The sequence below is a fragment of the Mesocricetus auratus genome, unplaced genomic scaffold (assembly GCF_017639785.1).
Source record: "Mesocricetus auratus isolate SY011 unplaced genomic scaffold, BCM_Maur_2.0 Super-Scaffold_100004, whole genome shotgun sequence".
NCBI lineage: Eukaryota > Metazoa > Chordata > Mammalia > Rodentia > Cricetidae > Mesocricetus > Mesocricetus auratus.
In genome coordinates, this window is record NW_024429189.1 from 80,114,451 (window position 1) to 80,139,148 (window position 24,698).

General features: G+C 38.4%; 1 protein-coding gene across 4 annotated transcripts in view; it reads left to right on the plus strand.

Moving 5' to 3' along the window:
• Fmn1 (formin 1) overlaps nucleotides 1-24,698 on the plus strand; it is a 361,689-nt gene that overhangs the window by 69,807 nt on the left and 267,184 nt on the right. The window contains exon 1 of one of the 4 annotated variants that reach the window (XM_013122492.3): nucleotides 22,194-24,146. The exons of the other annotated variants lie outside the window; for them this stretch is intronic. Within the exon in view, the coding sequence (XP_012977946.1) occupies nucleotides 24,119-24,146 (28 nt within the window). The 5' untranslated portion in view covers nucleotides 22,194-24,118. Of the gene's footprint in view, nucleotides 1-22,193; nucleotides 24,147-24,698 lie in introns of those variants that run through there. 4 annotated transcript variants of the gene reach the window in all.

The window sequence follows — 24,698 nt, forward strand, 5'->3', positions numbered from 1 at the left end:
TATCACCAGAATGGTTAAGTAGGCTTCATAATCTGAAATTTAGGGAAAGGGGAATTATAGGCAATTCCATCTTTTGAGCTTTAGTTAAAAGGTATGGTTAGTCTCTAAACCTATTAAGCTATGTGAATATGGCCAAAGTATTTAAATTCTATGGCCTTCCTGTTCATTTATGAGGTATCAGTAATGATTATTTAGCAGTGTGGCTATAAGAGATGTTAAATGGTAATAGACAGACAGACAGACAGACAGACAGAAAAAGCATTTAAATCAATGCTTGACATAAAATATATGGTAAATTGATGTTGTCATCCTTTATATTAATTATAATTCTTACTAAGTCAGTTTCTCACTATCCTGACAGGTAAGAAATATTAGCAATGCTTTCTCCTCTCAGATTATGAAACAGTAGTCTGAACAATGACCCTTAGCTGTTTGCAGGGGCAAACTGGAATAGCCTAGGCCAACAAGGACCAAATTCAGCATTTATAGATTTGACATAGACACTGGGGTCTTTCTCACATCCCACTTGTCATCAATGGCCATTAGAAGAACCTATTAGTGCATCACCTCATGGGACTATTTAAAAGGTGATATCAGCATGTTGGCCTGGTTGTTTATTCTGTTGCTTGTTGTATACTCAAGACACCTAGAAACTTTGAATGAAACTGTCTGTGGGCTGAACATTAAAAAGACAAGACTATTGTGTATGACCTAAAAGCAACAGAACTTTCATAAAACCCATTCTAATCTACCTTACCTTCATGCTACAGTGTACACTCTCAGAATGAATACTGTTAAAGAATTTTAGGTTTAAAAACAACTTTCTTCCTGAAATGCACAATCATGTAGTTACTTGAGCTCAGGAACACAACAATATTTCAAGAAAAACTAAGAGCAAATACAATCAGACTGTGTAATAAGAACAAGAATAAGAATAAGCAGGCATTCTTAGCTCACTTACTTTTGAAAGGAATGTAAGTCAGGTTAGGCTTCTACTGTCTGAAGAGAAAGTGCTTCAGCTGTCAGCTTAGCAGAACTTGTTCCTCTGTTTCGTTAGCTATGGAAGTTCCCAGGAGGCTTTGGCTGTGCCTCAAGAGCATTACTCTTCATCTTTCTCTGACTGTTGCCCTGACCATGCTCTGTTGTTTGAAAGCAGTGGCTGTGTCTGATTTATGCTGTTTTCTTGAAGTGCATATTTAGTAAATGAATAAAAGAATTCACTAATAAGAAGAACAGTGGTGGAAGGCCAGTTCAGTTGTTGACTGTGCTAAGACTTTTGATTTCCTTTGCTCCTTAAGATCTTCAGACTAAAAAGGAATTTTGTCAGCTATATAATTCTTAGGAAGTGAGATGACAGCCATAGGATTTCCAGACTTGTATTTTGTGAAAATAATATTAACACAGTGGCAAATTCCACTGGAATGAAGATGTTCCCATTGGCCTTCCAGTTTATGGACATTGAAAACACTATTGTGATTGATTTCAATGATTCTCACATATGATTTGGAGGTGAAGAGGCACAAAGCAGCCAGTCATAGGACATTCATGTTCAGGATAATCACGTGATTGAGGCTTTATTTGCAAAATGCACTTTCCTCTAAGACATGGGACTCAATATCCTGTCTGTTGGAAAAAGTTTTGTTGTTGTTGAACTAAGCCCTTGGAGAATATGAACTATAAATCACAGATGGATAATTGTATATACTATTCTTACAACCTTTTCTAGTCACTTTTCCATTTGTCCATGGGAAACATTCTCTAATTTACGTGTGTGTGTGTGTGTGTGTGTGTGTGTGTGTGTGTGTGTGTGTGTACATTTGTGGAGGTCAGTGGTCAATGTTGTATATCTTTCTCACTTGCTTTCCACCTTATTGTTTGGGGACAGTATCTCACTAAACCTGGAGGTCACTGACTAGGTAGATCAGTAATCCCAGTAATCCATCTGTCTCTACTTCCCTGGAATTACAGGTCACTGTACCTAGCTTTTAAAAATGTTGTGTTGCTGTTTTAATGTGGGCACTAGAGATCCAACTCAGTGTTTCTTTTTGTGCAGCAAGCACCATTCCCACATTTCACATTTTTTGTGGTCATATAGATGATGGGAGTAGAGTATCTTACAGAAAAAGCCAAACAGCTGCTGCAAAGTGATTATAAGAAAAGGGTGATAATTTTATTTTCTATCCAAGATTCTCAATACTATAAGCAGCTCTCTGTACATAGCAGTAGAGAACAACATCCATGCTTTAGAATCAAGCCTTCTGTAGATAATGTAACAATGGTAAACCTATAAAAATACCTTAAAGATCCCACACATTTAGATATACAAGGATGCTCACTGAAGTTCATAAGACATAAAAAGAAATGCTCAAAATGGCAAATAAAAGGAAAAAGGGTAACATAAATTCTATGTATTTTTATATGTGTCTATGAGATGTAAATGTCGTCACTTAAAAGAACAGTGTGGCTATATGCACACTAACAAATAACAATGGGGAGGAGATAGTGCCAAATAGAACGACAGCCAAATTAATCTGCAAAAGAGTGCATTTGTTTCCTTGCCTGGGGAAATTCACACATCTCTTGGTACAAGAGTGCAAATCTCTGGAGGCGGCAACATAGATTCATTTTTTAATTGTATAATTTTGTTGATTCCCAGTGAATATGCATAGGATGATAAACTTGCAAGTCTTGGATGGAAGATAAAATTGCCACTGCTTCCTTATGATCCCTTTACAGTGTGGGTTTCAACTTTTTAGAATATGAAGTGGGGGAAAGGTGCTTGCTTCCCCGCAGTCCTTTTCCTCCTGGGTTATGGGAAAAACTCATTGACCACTCTGCATAGTGCATGGACCTGTCAGTGGAGGGCATGGTGGCAGCCCTTGGAAACAGAGGGATATAAAGTGAATTGAGTGGGTTCTTGTACTAGCTAGCTCTACCAGGTATGACCCAATTAGTAATATGACATATTTTAACTTGCTTTCTGTTGTCTAGACCTGTGCATCGAAAGAAGAGCAGACTGTCTTTAGGAACTAACTAACTTCACGACAGCCTGAAGGTCTCTTGCTCAGTTGGGCATGTTCTCGGGATTAGAGTTAAGAGCCCTGCAGTATGCTGTCTGTAGTTAGCATTGTGACCTCAAATTGAGTCATTTAATTGGTAATCTCTCTATTTCCCCGCCTGGTAAAATGGATAATAATAATCTTTAGTATAGCATTCCTGAATGGGGTGTTGTGAAGCTTAATAAGATATATTTGCAAAATGCTTTGAGCTCTTTAGATAAAAGACACAATATAAACACAAAGTCTCATTAAGGTAATTTTACCATGGTTTTTCAGAGTTCAGGATTACATCCAGTGCTAAATGTAGTGATGGAGATCATGCTGTGAAACTTGGGGTAAGGTGTTGTCTTTCAGAACTGAAAATAAAATTCCTAATGTGTTCTGAAGACAGGTATAGTTTATACAGTCATTTTTCAAAGTAGACAACTTAGTTTTGAGGGATATTAAAAATATGGCAATCAAAAGCTGTAAGTTGCAAGTTTAACTGCAAACATCTCTTCTATAACTAAGCCATCTCTGCTGGCTCCTGAAAAAGGAAGGGAACAAAAGGAAAGTCTTGAAGGACACTGTTGGTTTCTAGGAGGCGTTTTAGCCTTCCCTGCGCTGTGAGGTGGTAGAACCTGTCTGCCCACAGTGCAGTTGGAAGGTTGACTCATTACTCCTGGCAGAGGCTCTCCCCAGGTGGCACTGTACCAGTTGCTCCTGTGATGGAGCAGGGAAGCCACATTCTCAACACAGCTCTTCTCAGGCTGTGCTGAGAGTTCATCATGTTTACCACAGGCTCACCACCCTTTAGCCCCATGGGTGCATGTTACCGATATAACCCAAGATATGCACAGTCCATTTCAGTTCCCAAGGTCTGGAAGTACCGACACAGGAGGTCAGTAACCCAAGAAGAAGGTAAGTTTGGGATCCTAACCCTGCATTTGTTCTTAGGTGGGTAAATGGGTTTTGGTTTTGAATTGAGACAATCAGAATTGGGAATTCTTTTCTAACTTTTATGGGCCTTTGAATCAATTTCCCAGTTAGAACTCTGAAGTGCTGCTACTCTCAGCTTTTTAAAATGCTGTCTGAACACTAATTGATTAAATTAAACTAAACTAATGATTTCTGAGTTTAATTTTTAAAGGATATTTGAGGCGTAATCTTTTTAAGGGAAGGCTATTTTCACTCTAAATTCTCCCAGGATAAATGTGACTATTTGTGCTTTTTAATAATGAAAGTTTTATTCCATTTGTAAAAGTAGGCTGGTGTAATACAATAATGTATCAATATCAAAAAATGATTTCTGAATCTCTTCTCTTCTATGAGAACTTTCTCAATAGCTTTTACTCTATCCCTACAAAAAGTTAATTTTGTATTCAACCTAGAGAAATTGCATAGTTGAAATGAATTATGTAAAATACAGTATTTCAGCCCTAAGGGAAAAACTAACATCTTTTTTTTTTAACTTTGCTCTTTCCACTTGCTGGCGCTTATATGAAGCTGTAGTCTTTATTTTCTCATCTCTTTTATGGACTTCCTAGTAAGCCCTTGAGGATTTCTGTGCTTGTAGGATCAATTCATTCTTATAGTTCCAAATGAAGTGAATAGCAAATGACAAGTAAGCTTATTAAGAAAACAAATGAGAAAAGTCTTAAAGACAAATTGCCTGGTGGGAACTAGTAATTAAAGGAGAAAATGCTAAAGTTCCCTTTGGAGGATATTAGTCTGCAAATCAGATGATTTTAAATTTGCAAACTGTATTCTGTGATCTTTTAGCATCTCTTGGAGAACAAGTAGTTATACCTGTGTTAGCTTAGAATTCATGGCGTTTCATCTGAGATTACAATCATCGCAATCAGTTTAAGAAAATGTCTGCGCAAATTGACAATTCTGTATCGTGACTTTGATTTGGGAAAACAAAGATTTCTCTATCTCTAGGTTCATGAGGGAAATTATTATTCCTTCTCTCTGCTCCCAGCTCATTACAAAGACCCAAACTGCATGAGAAATGGGCATTTAAATGTAGGGTAAATCTGACCTTTGTACTTGGTTCAGACAATTTCTTCCTTAGCTCTGAGCATGTTATGTGAGTATTGTTTGCTTTAGAGGCTCTTCCTTCAAGAGATGCTAATCTTGGTGTGCTTTTGGTCTTATGGAGAGAGCACAAACATGCTGTTTGCTAAGGTGGCCGTTATCCTTAGTCAGTGCGGGTGCATCAGAAATTAGTACCTAGTTGCTGGAATCACTGAAAAATCTTCATAATTTTTTTTGGTTTATTCGAGACAGGATTTCTCTGTGGCTTTGGAGGCTGTCCTGGCTCTTTTAGACCAGGCTGGTCTTAAACTCGCAGAGATTCGCCTGCCTCTGCCTCCCGAGTTCTGGGATTAAAGGCGTGCGCCACCACCACCCGATTTATCCTCATAATTTTTAAATTGATGTGTAACCCTTGACTGCTCTCAAAGCTTAATGCAATGCAAGGAGCAAACATTCCTTTTCATCTTAGTTGGGATATTCCAATGGCAGTTGTGTTGAGTGCCATTCGTTTCTTTGGGGTAGATATTAAATAGAATATCATTGTTACCATCAGAATCTTAGGGCATATAGAGTCCAGCGGTGGCACCCTCATTTGTTTGTATTTCCTTTTTGACTTGGGGGCCGGGGGCTCATGAAAACTGTTAAGAGGTATAATTTTTTGCCAAAATACTGTAGCTACATCATTTTCTCTTTACGTTAATCATCCAGAATCTCTAATGGTGAAGTCCTATGCCCTTCTGTACAACTGGAATAGACCCAAAGCTAGATCATGTGAGTGACCATTCTTGACTCTTTGATGTAAGTGATAGATCTGATTCTGAAATTGACTCTAACTTCAAATAGGATGCTCCCAGTCCCTGCAGGATCATCCATATATCTTAATTAGGTCATTGACTTTATTACCAGACTTTATTGGCTGTAGTAGGAAATAGTGTAGGTAGTAATGATAATAGCAACTATTTATTTGGTGCTTATAAAGCATTTTAAGTAGTTCACTTTCTTTAATTTTCACAAAACTGTAGGGAGACATCTAACCCCTCCATTATACAAATAAAAAAAATCTACCCTAAGTTAGATAGTAATCTTTCTGGATCCAAGGCTCATACTTTTTTATTATTCTATATTTTTATGATAAACATTCCCTTTTGATAAAGCATTCCCTTGTATTAAGGCTGGACAAGGCAATCCAGTGTGAGGAATAGGTTCCCATTAGCCTGCAAAAGCATTAGAGACAGCTCCTGCAACCCTTATTAGGAGTCCAAGCTTGGGGCCCTTCTTTTTATGGTCAGACCTCTAGTCTTTTTGTGTCAGTGCCTTTTAAGATGAGAGACTATAGTCCCTATCCACCTCAAGAAAATTCTTTAACACAGTTCAGCGCTACCAGATAGTAATAATAATAAATAATAGCAATAATAATTGTTGTTATTATCATTATCATAAGCAGATCTGTGTGAGAACCTAATTAAATGAATAACTATGCAGATAGATCTGCAGATAGCAGTTAAAGTAATGAGAATGCTGTCACCTGAAACTGCTAAGGTCAATATGCTCACCTGACCACAAACAGGTGAGAGACCAACAGTAACACAGAAAAAGAATTCATATATAATAACAAAGTTTGGTCAATAGCTGAAATATGGGAGGTGAGAATAAAATGGGGAAGGAAGGAAGGAAGGAAGCATGAGGAAGTGCAGCCATTCCACAGGATACCGGATGCAGATGTGCTCCACAGCTGCTGTGATGGGGCCTGGGTGCACCACAGCTGTGGCCTGTGGGAGAACCACCTGCGTGTAGAAGGTGGAGACGACGGAAGAGGTGGGGGTGTTAGGGAGGCTGGCAAGGAACCAAGTTTCTCTCCAGTCAGGATATTTTCATGACTTGAGCATGAAATGCAACTTCCTTATCTGGGGTGTACACGAGGACCTTGAGAAGCTGAAGCTTGTCCAGGAGGCACGCTCCAGGCGTTTGACAGATGTTGTCTTCTGCACATGTACATTCTATGTGTGACATTCTTGATTATTTCCCAGGAGGGTTATTTCTCTGATCCTCACTCTTCTGCCCTCCCCTTACCTTCCCTTAGATGGCACTAAACTTTTTTTCCTCTTGTTTTTCTTGCACACTTAAACTGCAAGAATTTCTCTTGGCCATCACTTTCTTCAGAGACTGAACTTCTCGAAGGCCTGAGCTTAACATAGTTGGTGCCTCGTCAGTATTTTGACTGGATGGAGAGATGAGACATACATACACAGAGGAAGAGAGAGACAGAGAGATAGAGAGGGCAGTGTGTGTGTGTGTGTGTGTGTGTGTGTGTGTGTGTGTGTGTGCATGGACGTGTGTATGGGGTCAGAGCATTAGACAACCTTGGCGTTCTACTTGGGTTCTATACAGTCCCCCCACCTTTTGGAAATCAGGGTCTTTCACTGATCTGGTACTTGCCTAGGCTATCCTGGCTGCTAATAAGCCCAGGGAGTCCTGTCTCTTCCTAACTAGTGCTGGGATTTCAACACCTAATATCATGTCTGGTTTTTTGTTCATTTGTTTGTTTTCACATGGGTTGAGGGGGCCAAACTCTTGTCCTTTGTCTGCAAGACAAGTTCTCTGTTGACTGAGGTACTCCACCTCCATTCCTACATGACGTTTTGATGGGCATATAAACATTACATATGATATTGTGGTCTTATACATGATCATCAATCAGACTCTCACACTTGTTTACCAGCTGGTTGGACAGCAACCACACAAATGTTTGCAGTTGTTCGGAGAGAGGAAAACTAAAGAAGGGAAAATAAAACCCTTCCAGAAGTCAAAGATCTTATCAGCTGAAATATGATCCTTCTCATTCCTTTAATTATAGTCCTTTATGGCCATTTGAATTCTGCCCATAGTGAAGCGATGAGAAATCCAGACTTCATAGTTGAGGTGAGACATTGCAGCCACCAGTATGCTGTATTTACTTGCTGACTGGCTCCAATAAAGGTGCATTGTTGGTCACCCAGCAGCAGAAGGAAACCCCAAGTGCTTTGTCACGAGACAAAGAAACACTGGTGCTTGCTTGTGTGGTGTTCTAGTGTACATAAACAGGCAGCTGGGTGAGTCACATGATTAAACCAACAATGACTTGTCCTAGAACAGGAACAGATATAGCAAAGACAGGCTTCTGGGAATTCAGTGTCCTCACACAGATTGGAATATTCTGAGGAAACACTCAGATTTTACTGATTTCTTAATATGTATTTGCCTAGGTCTACCTGTTAAGGAAACATCAAATCAATTTTTTACTCATGTTCAGGTCATGAAGTTAGTCTGCTAGGTGCTTTGCTTAGAGTTGTGAGATACTTGAGTGTCTGTCCCATAGGCATGGGATGTGTGGCCTTGTAGAGCCACCATCTGTTTCTGTGAAGTCTGGAGATGAAAGGTCAGAACCAGAAGTAACATCCTATAGGACTTCCAGGACAGAGCAGGCAGTGGCAGAAGCCAGGCTGGGGCTTTTATACAAAGAGGACATGAGGTAAGAAGCCAGTCTGGAAGACATGGACTGCTGCCAAGAGAGGAACTTGGCTTGGACCATAGGGAGTACAGCCCAGAGCAATCCTAAGCTAAGCAAAAGGCAGATAGGCATTTATCTGGTTTTCCACACTTGTAGGAGAACAAATGACAGATTAAAGGAACAGGAGAAACAGTTTTCAATAGGGATTTTATCTGCTGTGAAGTGTAGTGGAACCTCAGGGGATTGGACCACAGGAGATGTTCTGGAAATGGATGGGCTGAAGCATCTTACTGGGCTCTTACCGTGTCTAAGATGTGGTGAAACTCTGCTTCACTATGGCTGCTATTGTTCAAGGGGCCCCGCATGGAAGAGGACAGGAAACATACAAAGTACAGGGTGATGCTATTTAATGTGGGGTAGTGGGCTGTGAAGGCAGGTACTTCAATACATAGATGACAGTGACTTTCTGCTTTGGGTAAGTCCAACCATTGAATAAGGATGGAAAAGTAAGTTTATGCTGCAGGTGGGAACAAACTGCCACTGTGAAAGGGTGGGCTTTATACTAGTGTGTGGAATGCCATGTGTTCATAGTGATGCTGCGTAAAGAAAACAGTGTATCAAGTGTTTATAGAAAGAAAGACTAGAAAAAATCAATGAGCCATGGCAACACTCATCCCTGAATACTGGGGCTGTTTTTCCTTCCACTCATCTGTATAAAATTCAAGTGGATTTTACTTCGGTACCAAGTGACCCATATTCAATTCCTAGCACCCACATGGCTGCTAACAACTATCAGTAACTCCGGTTCTAGAGGATCTGATGCCGCCTTCTGGATTTTGAACTACATATTCAGGCGTGGTTCACAGACATACATGCAGGCAAATACCATACTCAAATGAAATTAAATAAATACAAATTGTGAATGAAAGGCAGGTAGGAATGCTCTTAAAACAAATATCATGAATTTAAAAGTTTTATTTCATTGTTATTAACTGCTAACTGAAGGGATAGGAGGCTGAGATAGCACAAAAGAATAAGTAATTAAATTTTTAGTAGACACATGCTTGCTACAGTTCTCACATTGAAGCTGATTGAACTCATACAAAGGAGCACATGCCAGAAAGTGAATATTCCCTTAACAGATGCTCACACAGTACACAGGTCAAGCTTTAGGCTTGAGACTTCAGTGTGAAACCAACCAATACAGACATTTGATAACTCAACATGTTAGACGTAGATGTGCTTTGGACTGATCAATATTTTGATTGCATTATTTATAAGTACTTAATTTGCTATTTCCCTTCTCAGGGAAAGCAAAGAAAGCATTAGCCAATTCTCTTCCTGCTATTTCCTCTTCTCTGTGCATCGCACTTCAGCTTTTGGATAGCATCAACACAGGCTCTTAGATACAGAATTCTAATGGCCCTGCTGGGAATGACTTCATCATCTGTACCTCACTCACTAACAAACATTTCCTGTGTCTTGATCTCCATTTCAATGGCACTCTTACCTTTCAGATGTGAGCTCTTGGGAAACAGGGTAGTATCTTAAGCTCCCACTGGTTGTGTATAAATTCCTGGTTCTTGTACTTGGTGGAAAACACACACCCACACACCCATACCACACACACACCCATAACACACACACACACACACACACACACACACACACACGCTCGCGCGCGCGCGCGCGCAGTATGTCTGTTTTATGTTTTAAATGCTATCCCTAAAATTATTTTAAAACTTTTAGTGTTTCTGTATGGTTTTATGAATTACAGTGTTTATCATGTAGACAAACCACACTACTTAGAATCCTTTATTGCACATGAGTTCTTAAAGTTGTTTCAGCTTGAAGCTAATAGAAATGACTGTGGTTAACACCATTATTCACAAAGCTTTGCCTCCAGTAAATTATATAAATGCATAGAAATGTGTTATAAAAGTACAAACACAGCTGGACGGTGGTGGTGCACATCTTTAATCCCAGCACTTGGGAGGCAGAGGCAGGGGCAGGTGGATCTCTGTGAGTTCGAGACTAGCCTGGTCTACAAGAGCTAGTTCCAGGACAGCCTCCAAAGCCACAGAGAAACCCAGTCTCAAAAAAACCAAAAAGGAAAAAAAAAAGTACAAACACATTGTCAATGCTAGTTTTTTCAGTACTACCATAATATATAATACAAACATCACACATAAGATCATAACTCAGTATTTATCTTAGACAGCTTATGGGGATGCCTATCTCATAAATTAACCCAATTAAAAAATACACAATTAAACTAGGCAGTGATGGCACATGCCCTTAATCCCAGAATTTGAAGGTCAGAGGCAGGCTGATCTCCAAGTTCAAACCAGCCTGATATGCAGAGTAAGTTCCATCCAGGACAGACAGGTCTACTCAGAGAAACCCTGTCTTGAAGAAAAACTAGATTAAAAAAATACACAATTCAGTTGTTGTAGTATATTCATAGTATACAATCATCATCCCAATTAGTTTTAGAATATTTTACTACCTCCTTCAAACTATACTTATTTTCAATCATTTACCATATCATACAACCTCTTCTACTCCAAGGTAGCCATTAATATACATTTAGATGTTTCAGCTAAACAGAATGCGTATATATTACATATTTTACATATGGTCTTTTGTGACTGGCATCTTTTACTCAGAATTTTTTCAAATGTATTCTCTCTGTGGACATACTCTATTTTATGGATATGTCCGTTTTTTGCTCATCCGTTCATAAGCAGGTAGACATTTGGTTTGTTTTCACCTTTGAGATGTCAGGAATAATGCTTCTATGAACATTCACATGAAGAAAGATCTCTGTGTGGATACACATCTTCCTTTTTTTCTCCATGTAGTAGTAGAATTAATTCCTGGGCCATACTGAAATTCTGCATTTACACCTTTGAGAAAATGCTGTATTGCTGTTTGGAGATGCTGCATGTCTTTACAGTCTCATTGACACCGTATAAGTGTTTGAATTTCTTCACATGCATACCAACATTTGTAGTTCTATGATTTTGATGTTAGCCATCCCAGTGAGTATCTCCTGTAATTTTAAACATATTTTATATTTTTTGTTACCTGAGTGTTGAAATCATTACATCATATATTTTAAAAATCCACATGAACAAAGCAAGTGGAAAAGAGCCGATATTAATCAGTTCACATATTGTGATCTGAATGTGCCATAAAAATAAATACAAGGTCAGAAACACTGTAGAAAATTATTAAAGCAGCATTTCAATTATGGTTTATAAGTGCATAGCACTTAGACATATTAACTCATTTACTCTGAATATTATCTTAAGTTCCATCCAAAGATAATTCCCAAAAATATAAAGGACTTACATTATATGCATTCACTAAAGTTAATAATAGAATTATACTGCATGTCAAGTCACTAAAATTCTTTTAATGCTGTTTTGAGACAGTCTCTCTCTCTCTCTCTCTCTCTCTCTCTCTCTCTCTCTCTCTCTCTCTCTCTCTCGTCATGGCTGTCCTGGAACCCTTTGTATACCAGGCTGACTTCAAACTCACAGAGATCCAGATCCACCTACTTTTGCCTCCTGAGTACTGGAATTAAAGGTGTGTGCCACCACACTTGGCAAATGTTGAAAATTTTTATTGGACTATAATTCTAGCAAATTGTCAGTATCTTCTTTGTAACAGCAAGGATGGAGGATGTTGAATAGAAAAATTTTAATTTAGATTTACAAATTTCAAAACAAAATACATGTCAGTGTGTTATTGTGATGTCTCACTAATGTGAGTTTGTGTTATAGTGATGTCTTACTGGCTTGGGTGTGTAGAATCCATCTTGAACATAGTCAGACATTAACAAGGAAAGGAGGCAGAAAGACGCTTCAGGGTGAGATGTATTCTCTTGATGTTCTTTGAAATATATATTTCTCCAAAAGTGCTCTTCCTATTTCACTAAATGACAGTTTTACATTTTTGGTATAAAAGCATTATATGGCCACCGTAAAATAACCACAAAATCATAAAGAGAAAAAGTATCTTTCCACCATTAGCAACCTTAGAAATATTACTTTTCAAATGTAAATTGTAGTTCAGTGTTTTCAGGATACTTTTTAAAAGTCTTTGTACTTGATGTATAGCTTTGAAGTCCAACATGCTACTCGAAAATCTCATATTTTCAAATGTTTCATTAGCATTGTTTCAATTTATAAACTATAGAGAAAAGAAGGCATCCTCTTATTTACTGAGTTTGAAAATTTGGCTTAAGTTTGAATATTTGGTTTATTTATAAGTTGCCAGTGTTTTTTAAAAACTGTTTTAGTGTAGTAGGGTGATGTGCCATATGTGTGACCATCAGTGACAGCTTTGTGAGCTTGTTCACTCTGCCTTTGCATGGGTTTTAGGGATTAAACTCTGTTCCTCAGACTTGCTAGGCAAGTGCCTTTACTTGGTGAGCCATCTAACCAGACTCGGGGGTTTAATAGTGCATTTTTCCTTTTTACTGAATGTTTGCCTCTTAGAGAATTTTTTCTTGGTGAAATATTGCAGTCATGAGTATGGCATTGGTCTGATTCCCAGTATTGTTCCTCTTTCTTTTCCCTCCTTCTTTCCTATTTTTTTTTTATGAGACCTGGTCTCCCTATGTAGACCAGGCTGGCCTCAGTCTTTCAGAGATCCACCTACCTCTGCATCCAGAGTGCTGGGATAAAAGGTTTGCATCATCCCCTGCTGTTCCTTCCTGTTTCTATTCAATACATTTCTTGAACAAAAACAGTGCGAACTTTCTAGGTTCAGTGTTGTAAGTGTCTGGGGTTAGCTTAAGCATGATGGGTGCCTTCCTTTTTAGGACAGAGTGTCTACATTGCTAATTGTTACCAGCTTTGCATGCTATATTTTACCCTTTCTAAATTTATGATAGCTGTATTTTTCTTTTATCATGTGTATCTTCCATCACTAGTATGTTGAATAGTTCCCAAACTTGCTAATAAGGATAATTTTCCTTATTAGTCTTTTGTGTTGAAAAATAGACATCATAGATGGCTGTGCTCCCCTTGAACAGAAGTTCCACAGATCTTATTTGTTAAAACAAAGACACGCTTTTAATTTCAAAGATTATGTAAGTTTACTTGTTACTAAATAGTATATCCATCTTCACATTTCATAATCTTGAGTCACAGATCAAGTGTGGGCCATTCCTGTCTTGCTTGGAAATGGCCTATAAATGGTAAAGTCATAGCATAGTGTGAGGTGTCCTCTTGGGTTAACCCTTGATGTTTGTCCATCTTTGTATCAGAATGATGACTGTCTGTTCTGCTGACTGATTGATCATTGGAAGGAATCATACTGGGAGGCAAGCAGCAATGAACATTGTAGGCTGAGGTCACTGGCGGGGACCAAAGGCCGTAATGTGTGAAATTTAGGATGAATTGCTTTGGGGGTTTTGTCAAGATTTACTTAGGCAAGGGAGTTGTTTAGGCAAATATTGGCCTTTTAGGGTCTCTTTGAAGTGACCATCTAATGAATCAGGGAAAGGGCAGTTAAACCCTTCTTGGTAAGAACATCAAAAGAGGAATGGGATCCAGTTACATGTCCCTGGAGCTATCAGTTGACCTTTCTTTCCAGAGAGGGAGAGGAATCTGAGTGATTGGGTTAGTTCTTGGCTTAGAAAGACTTTCTTATTCTTTCCCTTTCCTCCTCCTCTTTTATCTTCTCTAGGCCTAGCCTTGCTTCATTACTCAGTAACGTAGAGCATTGCATTATTAATGTAAATCTTCTAATCATTCTCCATAATACATTCTTATTATTTCATAATATAACCAGCTTTTCTTTATTGTAAAGAAAGCAAGAGGGATGGGATGGGGGTTGGTGGGGGGCATGAGAGAATAGGAAGGAGAAGGACCTGGGATTGATATATAAAATAAGTTTGCTTCTAATTTAAATAAATAAATAAATAAAACAAGAAAGCAAGATAATCAATCCTATTTGAGGTTTATTTCACATTTTCATATGCTGTCCTTTTTTCCACTCATAAGAGTAAGAGAAAAATAGAAGATTCACACCACGAATTCACTGTGTCCTCTATTGTTACTTGTTTCTTCTCTTGAAAACTTTTGATATAGTAACCAGTTGAGTTTCATATATTTCTTGTTAATCTGACAGGATATTGTTGATAAAGACCTGCCAATAAGTTAGCAGGCAAAAACCAGAGACATAGAGATTAGTCAAATGATGCCTAAAACAGGGTGTGTATTCTGTCACACTTTCCTCCTGGGCCAAGAAAGGCATTACTAATGAACCACAACACCCTTCCAGTGAGCCTGATCGTTCTCTGATTTCTTGCCAAGAACTGTATCCTAACCATTCTTTCTCAACAACATGGTATCCAACCTAAGTCCTGTTTTCTTTCTTTCTTTTTTTTTTTTTTTTTTTTTTTTTTGCTATGTCTATAACACCTTTCTGGGCTTCAAGAGTTGACTAAAATATGTGAAGTATCTGGACTATATGAGCATTTACCTTTTCTTTCTTTTAAAAGTGGGATAAGCACAATGCCATCTATATAGAAAGAAATTTATCTGATGTCTTGCATTGTTAAACCTAGGGCTCTTCAACAATACAGGAAATAAATACTATGAATAAAATAGAGAAAAATGTATAAGGGAGGCAGCAATGTGATGACCTTCTGCTGGGAGGAATTTAAGACAGAAACCTAAATGGTTCAAAGAAATATGTCAAATGGCAAGATAAACAATACATTTTGTTTGTTAATAGACTTATATAGATATTAAATAAAGTTTTTAAGCCACATAATTAATACCTAACACAAAATATTAGATGCTATTTAGAGTTCAGTGCTGCTTGTTATTGCAGATATACAAGGACAATACTAGAAAAAAAACTTGTGAGTATTTTTTTACTATTTATAAGACTCAGACCATTGATTGTTTCTTCCAGTTTCAAGGATAAAATTTGATGGAGAGAAAAATGTCTTAGCATTAATTAGGGTTCTCTCGCCCCCTGCTGATCCTGAGAAGTCTAGCTGTTGGTGGAGACATGGCCCCTCAGAGCTTCCCTCTACATGCTGTGAATAGCTTGTAGAACACAGAGCATTGTTGTGGGCCATGTAGCTAATCTAAGTTGTACTTCCAATTTTCATATATTCATTCTGTGTGTTAGAGTAGGTCCCAACAGCATGTCACAGGTAGAAATATATCTTCCAAATAATGAACCACACAAATGCTGCCGCTAGTGGATCCAAAAGATCCATGGACACTGGTTTCCGGAGTTCAGTGTCCTGAGTGCCACTTATGACTTTTCTCATTCCATAACTTCTCCTCTATACTCTGCCTGTGTCCCACCAAATCCCCATCAACCCCATGGTTACTAGCTGTTTGTTACAACCTGCTCATTTTTTTTGCCTGTTCTTTCTCTGTCAGATAGTACTGCAAGTGGCCCAGAGAAAATCTGAGGCTGGCTCCTGCTCTCCTGGTCAGTGTGAACATAACTCTGTTTAGTAATCAACTGCCCAGAGCACTCAGGACTTAGGGCCCAGAATCACTGGAGACTGTGAGAATGACTTGGCAGTGTTAGGGAATCCTGAGTGTGAAGGCTGCAGTGGGGGTGTTTTATTGATAAGGGAGTGACTATGCCCAGACCAAAAACCTGGACTTATGGGAAAATGTCAAAGCCTTCTCTAGGTTAGGTTCAGAGAGATGGCAAGGCTGCTCTCCTGGCCTAAGTGTGAATGATGATAAAGTCCACCATAGCTTTTTTTGAGTATCTACAGCGTGAAGACCACTACCCTACAGAGACTGCTCATACAGAGATTAGCTAAAGCTGCCTGCTGATCCAGCTGTGTACCGTAAACCCTGCCTCCTTGGTCTGCCATTTCTGCCTTGTTCCCCCTCTCTGTTCAATGGTGTGGAATAAACACATTGAGCTTCCTCGGTGCTGTGGTTTCTCCATCCAGCTCTCCTTTGTGTCCATCTGTCTGTTTTTTCTTTATTCCCTCACTGACCCCCTAACCAGGTCAAGTCCCTGGAGCCATGCAAGGTTGGCCAATTGGTGTTAACCCTTCCATTTGTGATCTCCTATGTCCAGGCAGAGAGGGAAATACACCAGTGCCAGTGTGTTTGGGCCCTCATGCATGTGCTTGGGTCATGAGGCAGTACCTACCTTGGGTGCTGCTGCCACTTCCTCTGGAAACCCTTGAAAACAGTCACTCTGTACCACAGCAACAACCATAGAAGATATTTCAAATTTGTCATTGCTTTTCCCTTGTGTATGTGTAGATATACATTCGTGTGTGTGTGTGTGTGTGTGTGTGTGTGTGTGTGTGTGTGTGTGAAAAGTCAACAATGATATCTTCCTTAATCACTTTTTCCATTACTTTTCAAGACAATCTCTTACAGAACCTGGAGTTCATCGATTTGATCCATTGAGCTACAGGATCAGACTGTGTCTGCCCCATGACTCCATCACTGTGGTCACAGATGCACACTGTCACATACAACTTTTTGTGTGGGCACGGGGGATTGGGACTTAGGTCCTCACACTTATAGAATAGGCATTTTACACACGAAGCTGTCTCCCCGACTTCTTCATTGCTTTTCTTTTAAGGGTACAAATATTAAGAACCAAATTTGAACTGTTTTAAAAATAGACATGACTTAACAAATTTTTTTGCAAAGAAAATAGTGTTAAGTCTCTTCAGCAAAGTAGCAACTTTACTAATTTACATCAAATTATTCAATTTTTCCTTTACTATTTTATTCTTTCAGTAATTCACACTGCCCTGGATTCCATGGCAAATTACAGAACTATTTTAGGATTAAATTAGCTGGAAGACATTGCTTCAGGAATAGATGCATGTTGCCAGTTGCACTAGTAATGTGTTCTTATTTCCTTTGCCAATTGGTTTCTTGGTGGCTTGAGCAATGCCGAGTCCTCTGAAAAGTCATTTCATCCAACCCGTGGGTGTGTACAAGCCCACGGCTTTTCCCAGGAATTGGGTGCATTCCTTCCCCTCATGAGAACATTTCCATTTCAAGTAAAGGAAGAGAGCGTTAATTAATTATTTGGAACTTGTGTTCATTAGCAGAGTCACTGCTGACCTGTATAATCCTTCTTCAGTTGTGATGATCCAGCCCAGCAAGTCTACTTCCGCATCTGTACAACAAAGCGTAAGCCTACAACAAAAGCCTGCCTTCTGATACGATTGTCGCTACAATACATGGCAGTCCAAACCTTTTGTTATTCTGGAGCATTACTGGCAATGCTGTGCTAATTTATGATTTCTCAGCCACCTTAGGCTGGAAGGTCCCTATTTTAGTATTTAGTGGAATTTTTCCCAGTGAATGTTTATCATGAGTTTGAGTATATTGAGAAGTACTTTTTGACCAAGAAAGGTATTCAGTTCTATTTTTATTATAGATTCAACTCACTTTATGGATCCATTGCTCTTATAAAATTTTGGTTATGGAATTAATTTTCTTTTAGTAAATTGATTTTTCTGCTGACATGCAATTTAAAGTGAAGCTATGTTTTCTGGTGCAATAATAGCCTTAAGACACAGCAAAATCACACTGATGATTACAAGAGTCCCCTGGGAGTTGGGGGGGGGGTTCAAATACTGGTGTGATGCTAAAAGCAAGCTAGTTAATCAAACATGATTAGGGCTAATTTCGTGTTTGAGCAAATGGATTCAGTGTGTAATGAAAAGAAGCTGTAGAACTTTAGCTGGTTATAACATGCTTAAAAGACCCTAAGTCCTCTAACAGTTTCCTACACAAAACTCCTTTTGATGCTTGAGTGGTTTGTTTTGTTCTGGATCATGTACATCGAAGGGAGGATCACAAACAACAAAAATACTCAAAAGTGAGTAAAATGAATATGTCATTTGAAGTTGAATATGAATTCCTCATACCTACATGTTCTGGGAGAAAAGAAGCTTCATGTTTCACTGTAATTTGAAGACATACACTAAGCCTTGAGGGAACTGAAGAGATTTGTACCGGCATCAAAGACTGGGAAGGTACAGGGATGGTGAGTCATTCTTAGCACTTTGCCACTGGAATTCCTTTCAGGTTAGTCAAAACAATAGGTGACTTTTGGGGAACAGCTAGCTTACTGCAAGCTCAGTTACACAAGGATGCCAATTGCAGCTACTACTCAGATATGGTATTGCTGTGGAGTTTCCTGGACCTGTGCCTTTACTGATCTTAAAAATACTTCTCTTTTGTACCACTTGAATCCTCTTCATCTGGGAAAGACAGCAACATACTTGTTTTAAATCACTGCCCTTATTTCTGGGCTATGTCAAATTTCCCTGTTCTCTGTCAGTATAGACAATGAAGAGGGTTTGATCATCTTGATGGGCCAATTACAATACTGCTATTATTCTAAATAAGTACAGTGGGCATCAGATATCAAGGACCTACATATATTAGTAAATATGAGCATGCTAGAGGGCAGGAAATAGATACCATTGCCAGTGCCAATAACTGCATTTGCCACAGTTCCTGATGGAAAGCTAGAGAGTAGGTTTAGTGAGTCCAAACTGGAGATAATTTTAGATGCTGGTTCTGAACCCGTTGACCTAGTTAAGAAAACAAGCAGGAGTTTATGGGTTCCTAGGAACTAACAAGTATGGGCACCCTTTAAGAAGACTCCAAGGGCTAAAAGGGAAACAAGTATCCAGTGTGAGGAAACTGAAAAATATTGTAGAATATTTGTTTACATTGTGAAGATGTGTCTTTGCCAAGGCTCCTTCTGGTTGGTTTAATAAAGAGCTGAATGTCAATAGCTAGGCAGAAAGAAGTTAGACAGGACTTCCAAGGACAGAGAGGACTTTGGGAAGAATAAAGGCAGAGACACCAACAAGACATGTAGAGAGTCAGACACACAGAATGAAAGAAAGGTAAAAAGACACCTGGTAAAATGTAGATTGATAAAAGCAGGTTAATTTAAATTGTGAGTGCTAGTGGGACAAGCCTAAGCTAAGGCTGAGCTTTGATATAATAATAAGTCTTCATGTAGTTATTTGGGAGCTGGCTGACAGGATAGAAAAAGACTCACTACAGACAAGAATGGGCAGAATGGAAGAGGAGAATGCAGTAGGGGGCTATGACCAGAAGAAAGCAGTCTCCAAGTCTTGATGCAGTAGGCATGGAATTACACCACCTCTTTCTCCTTTTATTTTCTAGCTACTTGCTTATGGTGTTAGAAGTTCTCCTTAGTTATCTGGTAGCCATTGGTTATCTGAACCATGTCAGCTCTGGAAACTGAAAAGCTAACTTAACTGATAATGTATGTAAAGATACTGGCCTGGAACTTTAATGTAGAGTGAGCTGGAATGGCTATCTTTTCAGGAACCTCTAATGCATGCAAAGTTCTTTCTCTTGAACTGGTCTTGTTTCTTCAAGACTGGTGTTCCACATGTGTCAAACCCTAGAGACTGAAAGTATCCTGGGAGCTTAGTAGAGGAAACGCCAAGGCTTCAACAGCAGTGTTCAGGAAGCATATGTTTTTTCTATAAGTTAACTATGTGTCCACTGTATCCAACATTTCCCTAGCCTAAGGAAAGCTGCTGTTAAGCAAAACGGGGGAGAATCATTTAATATTGGGCAAGTCTATATATTTTCCTTGATTTCCACATTAATTGTGACCCAAATATCTTCTAATTTTTCTTGTGATTTAACACTTGAGGTAAAGAATGTTGTCTTAATTTCAAATATTTAGGAATGCCTTCTATATGTATCCGAAAATAGTGTGATTTTTCAATTATTGAAGAGGATATATCATAAATATTAAATAAAATCTACCAGTTATTTTTATGTCTACTGATTTTACAGTCTTATTTTGAGATAAGGTCTCACTATGTAGCCCAGGCTGTCCTAAATTTAGTTGACCTTGAACTTATGGTTATCCTCCTGCTTCAGCTGCTTGAGTGTTGGAGTTACAGGTACAAGTCACTATTCCTGGCTTCTCTGTTGATTTCCTGTCACTCTTTTATGGCAATTAATGAGAGAATAATATTGAAGTCTCTCAATGTGATTTTGAATTTGTATGTTTCTCCATTCATTTCTGGTAGTTTCATTTCATGTACTTTGAAGTTCTTTTATTAGGTACAAATGATACAAATTTAGGATTGTTATAACTTTTTAATAAAGTGACTCTCGTCATTATGTCATTTCTCTCTTTCCCATTCCTCTGAATTCCACTGACATGCTGTCAGTCATCTCTGTCTTCTGTCTTTTACCTTTTTGGTTCTGATTGGAAGTTTGTAATATTATCCAGTTTTTCTCTAAATGCTTTTATAGTAGTCATTTTATCAGTGGTTTTTATTTTTAGCAATTTTATTTATTACTGATTTGTTGTGTTTGTCTTACTTGTGGTTAGTTGGGCTGATTAAATTCATGAGTTTATAATTTTCTTCAAAATTGGGAAATTAAAGTTAATTTCTCTTTGAATATATCCATGCTGGGATGATTAAAACATCAGAAAAGTTGACAGGGATCACTTTATTTTTCCTTTACAACCCAGAAATCAGCTTTTGGCAGAAATCATGGGTAGTTATGTGGCTCACCTCACGTGTTTCTACTCTCACAGAACTTATACTGCTGCTTGCCATTGAACATCTAACAGTAATTGCTTCCTGAAGTTGATTTAACTGTGTATGGCAGGAGGTTAACCCTGGGCTGTGGGTTCTGAATTCATTTCTACTACTTCCTATTTCTCCCTGAGCAAAGCTAACGTCATCACTACTTTCCCATCTTGAAAACAGAGATATTTTATGCCTCGCTTGCAGGGTCTTTGGGATGATCCCCAGTCATGTGTAATGTATATAAAGTGTATGAAATACAATAAGTTCCTCATATCAGACATTACTCTCCCCTTAGAAACATCAGTTTGCTGGGAGCCTCAGCAAAGATTGCTGGCACAGGGCTTCTCCTCAGTACCAATGCCTGGTGGGAGAAGGGACGTTGAAAATTCTGATGTCCAAGACACTTTGGCTAAAGGCAGTGATACCAGAATCTGGATGTTTCTCAGAGACTTTTAACAGGCAATTCTACTGAGGAATTTAAAGCACTGGGCACTCAGGGCAATAGCCACACTTCTCTGGCTGGAAGAGCACAGATTATTAGCAGACAGCTTGATGTCCCTTATATCCCCAATGCTGCTAACAAAACTCAGTGAAGATAATTGGTCAAACACCTGGCATGGAGTTAAGGTTAAGAGAATTCTATTTCAGGAAAAACTATGTTAGACCCAAGGGACCAGGCTTTTTCCTTCATTTGGTAACAAAAATGAAGTGATAGTATGGTATTTCATATTTTCTTTTACTTTATGCTTAGAAGCAAATTTTATTCTTATCTCTTAAGTGTTTACCATTGATATTAATAAAAAGGACCCACCCTCTGATTATATTGCTATGTATGTTCTCATTTCTACGGATCTCAAAATAATTTCCAAAGGAGCTTTTAAAAATTCCATTCATGTGTATCTTTTATATGCTAATACTTAATACTTTACAGTTTTCCTTTATCATCTGTCCTTAATCATCTCATATATTTTAACCAGCATTCCTACTGCGCAGCTATCCACATAATAATTGGAATAATATTACATGAAAAGAAAATTGTTATTTGATTTTACAGTTAGTGACTGAAATTGTATTTTTCTTGCTTTGCTTCAAAGTATATTCTTTATCAACCAGTGTACCCAAAACAAGTTTATTTTTTATCTTTTATTTTCTTAAGCATTTACTATCTGAGACTAGACAGGGGGTTTTAAGGTCTCAAGACTCCTACAACTTCCTAAACATTTCTCAGTCATTTTACACCAATTTTTACCCAGCTGCATCTCCCCCTAGTTTTCCTCCATTCTCAGAGTAATTTGTGCTACTTTAAATGTGTGACCCTTGTTAAAATATTCAGCATAAGTATACCTGCAAATGAGCTTCCTTATTTTAGTCATATTTCCCCTCATTTGATATCTATATCCCTCCCAAGAAAAGACCATGTGAGAAGGTCAATGTAATTATTATTACAGTGTATATTGATATGATATTTTAAAATACAATTTCATTGGAATCTATGTCTATAAACAGGCTTACAGGGTTCAAGGATCACGTATTTGGCTTTCAGTAAAGAACTGTCTTAGTGTCTCCATGGAGACCCCTGAGGGGGTATTATTAGAGATGATCAGTCACTGACCTGAAGCTATTACATCAGATGATATTAATTCTATTTGGGGGGGCTTGAACAGACTTAGGATCTATTTTACTGGAGGGCTTCCATACATTCTTATCAGCTCAATTACTCTCTTTTTAACTTCTTTGGTACAAAGTTCTTCTTCATTATCACGAGTGATATTTAATATACCTCCATTGCATATATTGTTTCTGTAACAATGACTTATTTGCATTATTTGCATCCCTTATGCAATTCATACAGCCTTAGTCTGGGAAGTTTCCTGGGAGAAAATAATTTGGATTCCAGTTCTTTACCAGGCTTACCCCTATTATCCCACTTTTATTGGTGAGGAAGTGATGATGTGAGGATGTTTGGTAGCTTCGGGGTTAAGCCTTTAATATTAGGGGCAGCCAGAAATCAAGCTCACCCGTCAAAGCCCAGCCAGTGCTTTTCCCTACTCCATCTTCCATCTCTTACTTCAGCATCCCCATCTGCAAATGGTCCAGAATGTCCTTCTCTGAGTAGCATAGGGACATTCTAGAAACTGGATTTTCATTTCAGCTTTGCCACTGATATGTGTGCTGAAAATACTGAAATCCTCCTGGGATTTAGTTCCCTCAGCTGTAACACAGGTGGGTAGACAGGAAGTAGAACCCTGTTTCATTTAGTCTGATGCTAAATATCATTTTAGACATTTAAACATTTCATTCATTTGATAGCTATGGTCCTTTCCTTGTAGATTCTCACTGCTGTAGTCTGTTCCCCAATCTCCTACCAACAGCCTTCTTCTACGTAGACACACCTTCCTCCTCAAACAATTCCATCTCATGGTGGTGAGGACCTTGTGGTCCTTGCTCATGATTCTCCTCGGATGTACTAACAAGATTTTTTTCTTCAAAATTCTACCCACATTTACCACCACTGGAATAGGAGTTGGAGCATGACAATATAGAACGTTGAGTCTGACCAAAACTAGCCACGAGACTGTACTTTAGCCAGAGCTATGCGTATGGATGTGAATAACTATGGACAGAGCTGTGCACTATTTCATTGCCTACACTCATTCAGCCAGAGCAGACTGCATGGCCAGATCCGATATGTACATGGTTATGAAACACTTGCTTTCTTAGGAGTCACAGGGACAGGAGTAAAATCCTGAGTTCACACTGACAAAGGGAGCAAAGAATTCAAAGAGTAATATGTGTGCCACAGGCAGAGAGACTGCACTTGGGGAAGGTGGGTAGTGAATACTGCCTCCATTGTAAATGGCATATTACCTTTTCTTTCTGTCTGCCTCCACTGTTTTGATTACTGACAGCAGCCTCCCGCTGATGTCATAGGCTAGCATCAGCAAAGTGCAGCTCATCATTTGAATGGTTGGGGAAAGCACAGACTTTAAAGGTAAGCCACCTTACCCTTTGTGTATCTGTGCTGTATGTCCTATTAACCATGATCACCTGTCAAATTAACCTTTGTGTGTATATGTGATCAATGGGGGGGCAACTAATAAGTACTTAATAAAAGTAGACTTGACTCATGACATTCAAAGGAAAGATGGTCGATGATATTCAGTGTTTCAGAAAGATTGTTCTGCAAAAATCTACCACCTTGAAAATCTATTTGTATGAGAAATTAAGGGGCAGTTGACTGTGCAGACACATTTATTTATTTCAAGTTAATTTTTTTGCTTCTTTGTTTACTCAACTGAAAAGAATACTATGGTCATACCCTATTTTAATAAATATTGACATGTACATTATCTTAAAAATCATTTGTTTTATATTATTAAAATTTTTATTAGAAAATACTTCATAAATTTTTTATTTGTTCTTTTTTAAATTTGAATTTGTCCTCTGTCCTTAGTTTGTCAAATTTCTGAGATAACTGTTTCATGTCACCTGTTTCTGCCAATGTTTCCTTCCTGTCCTAATGATCCTGTCAAAATTATCATGC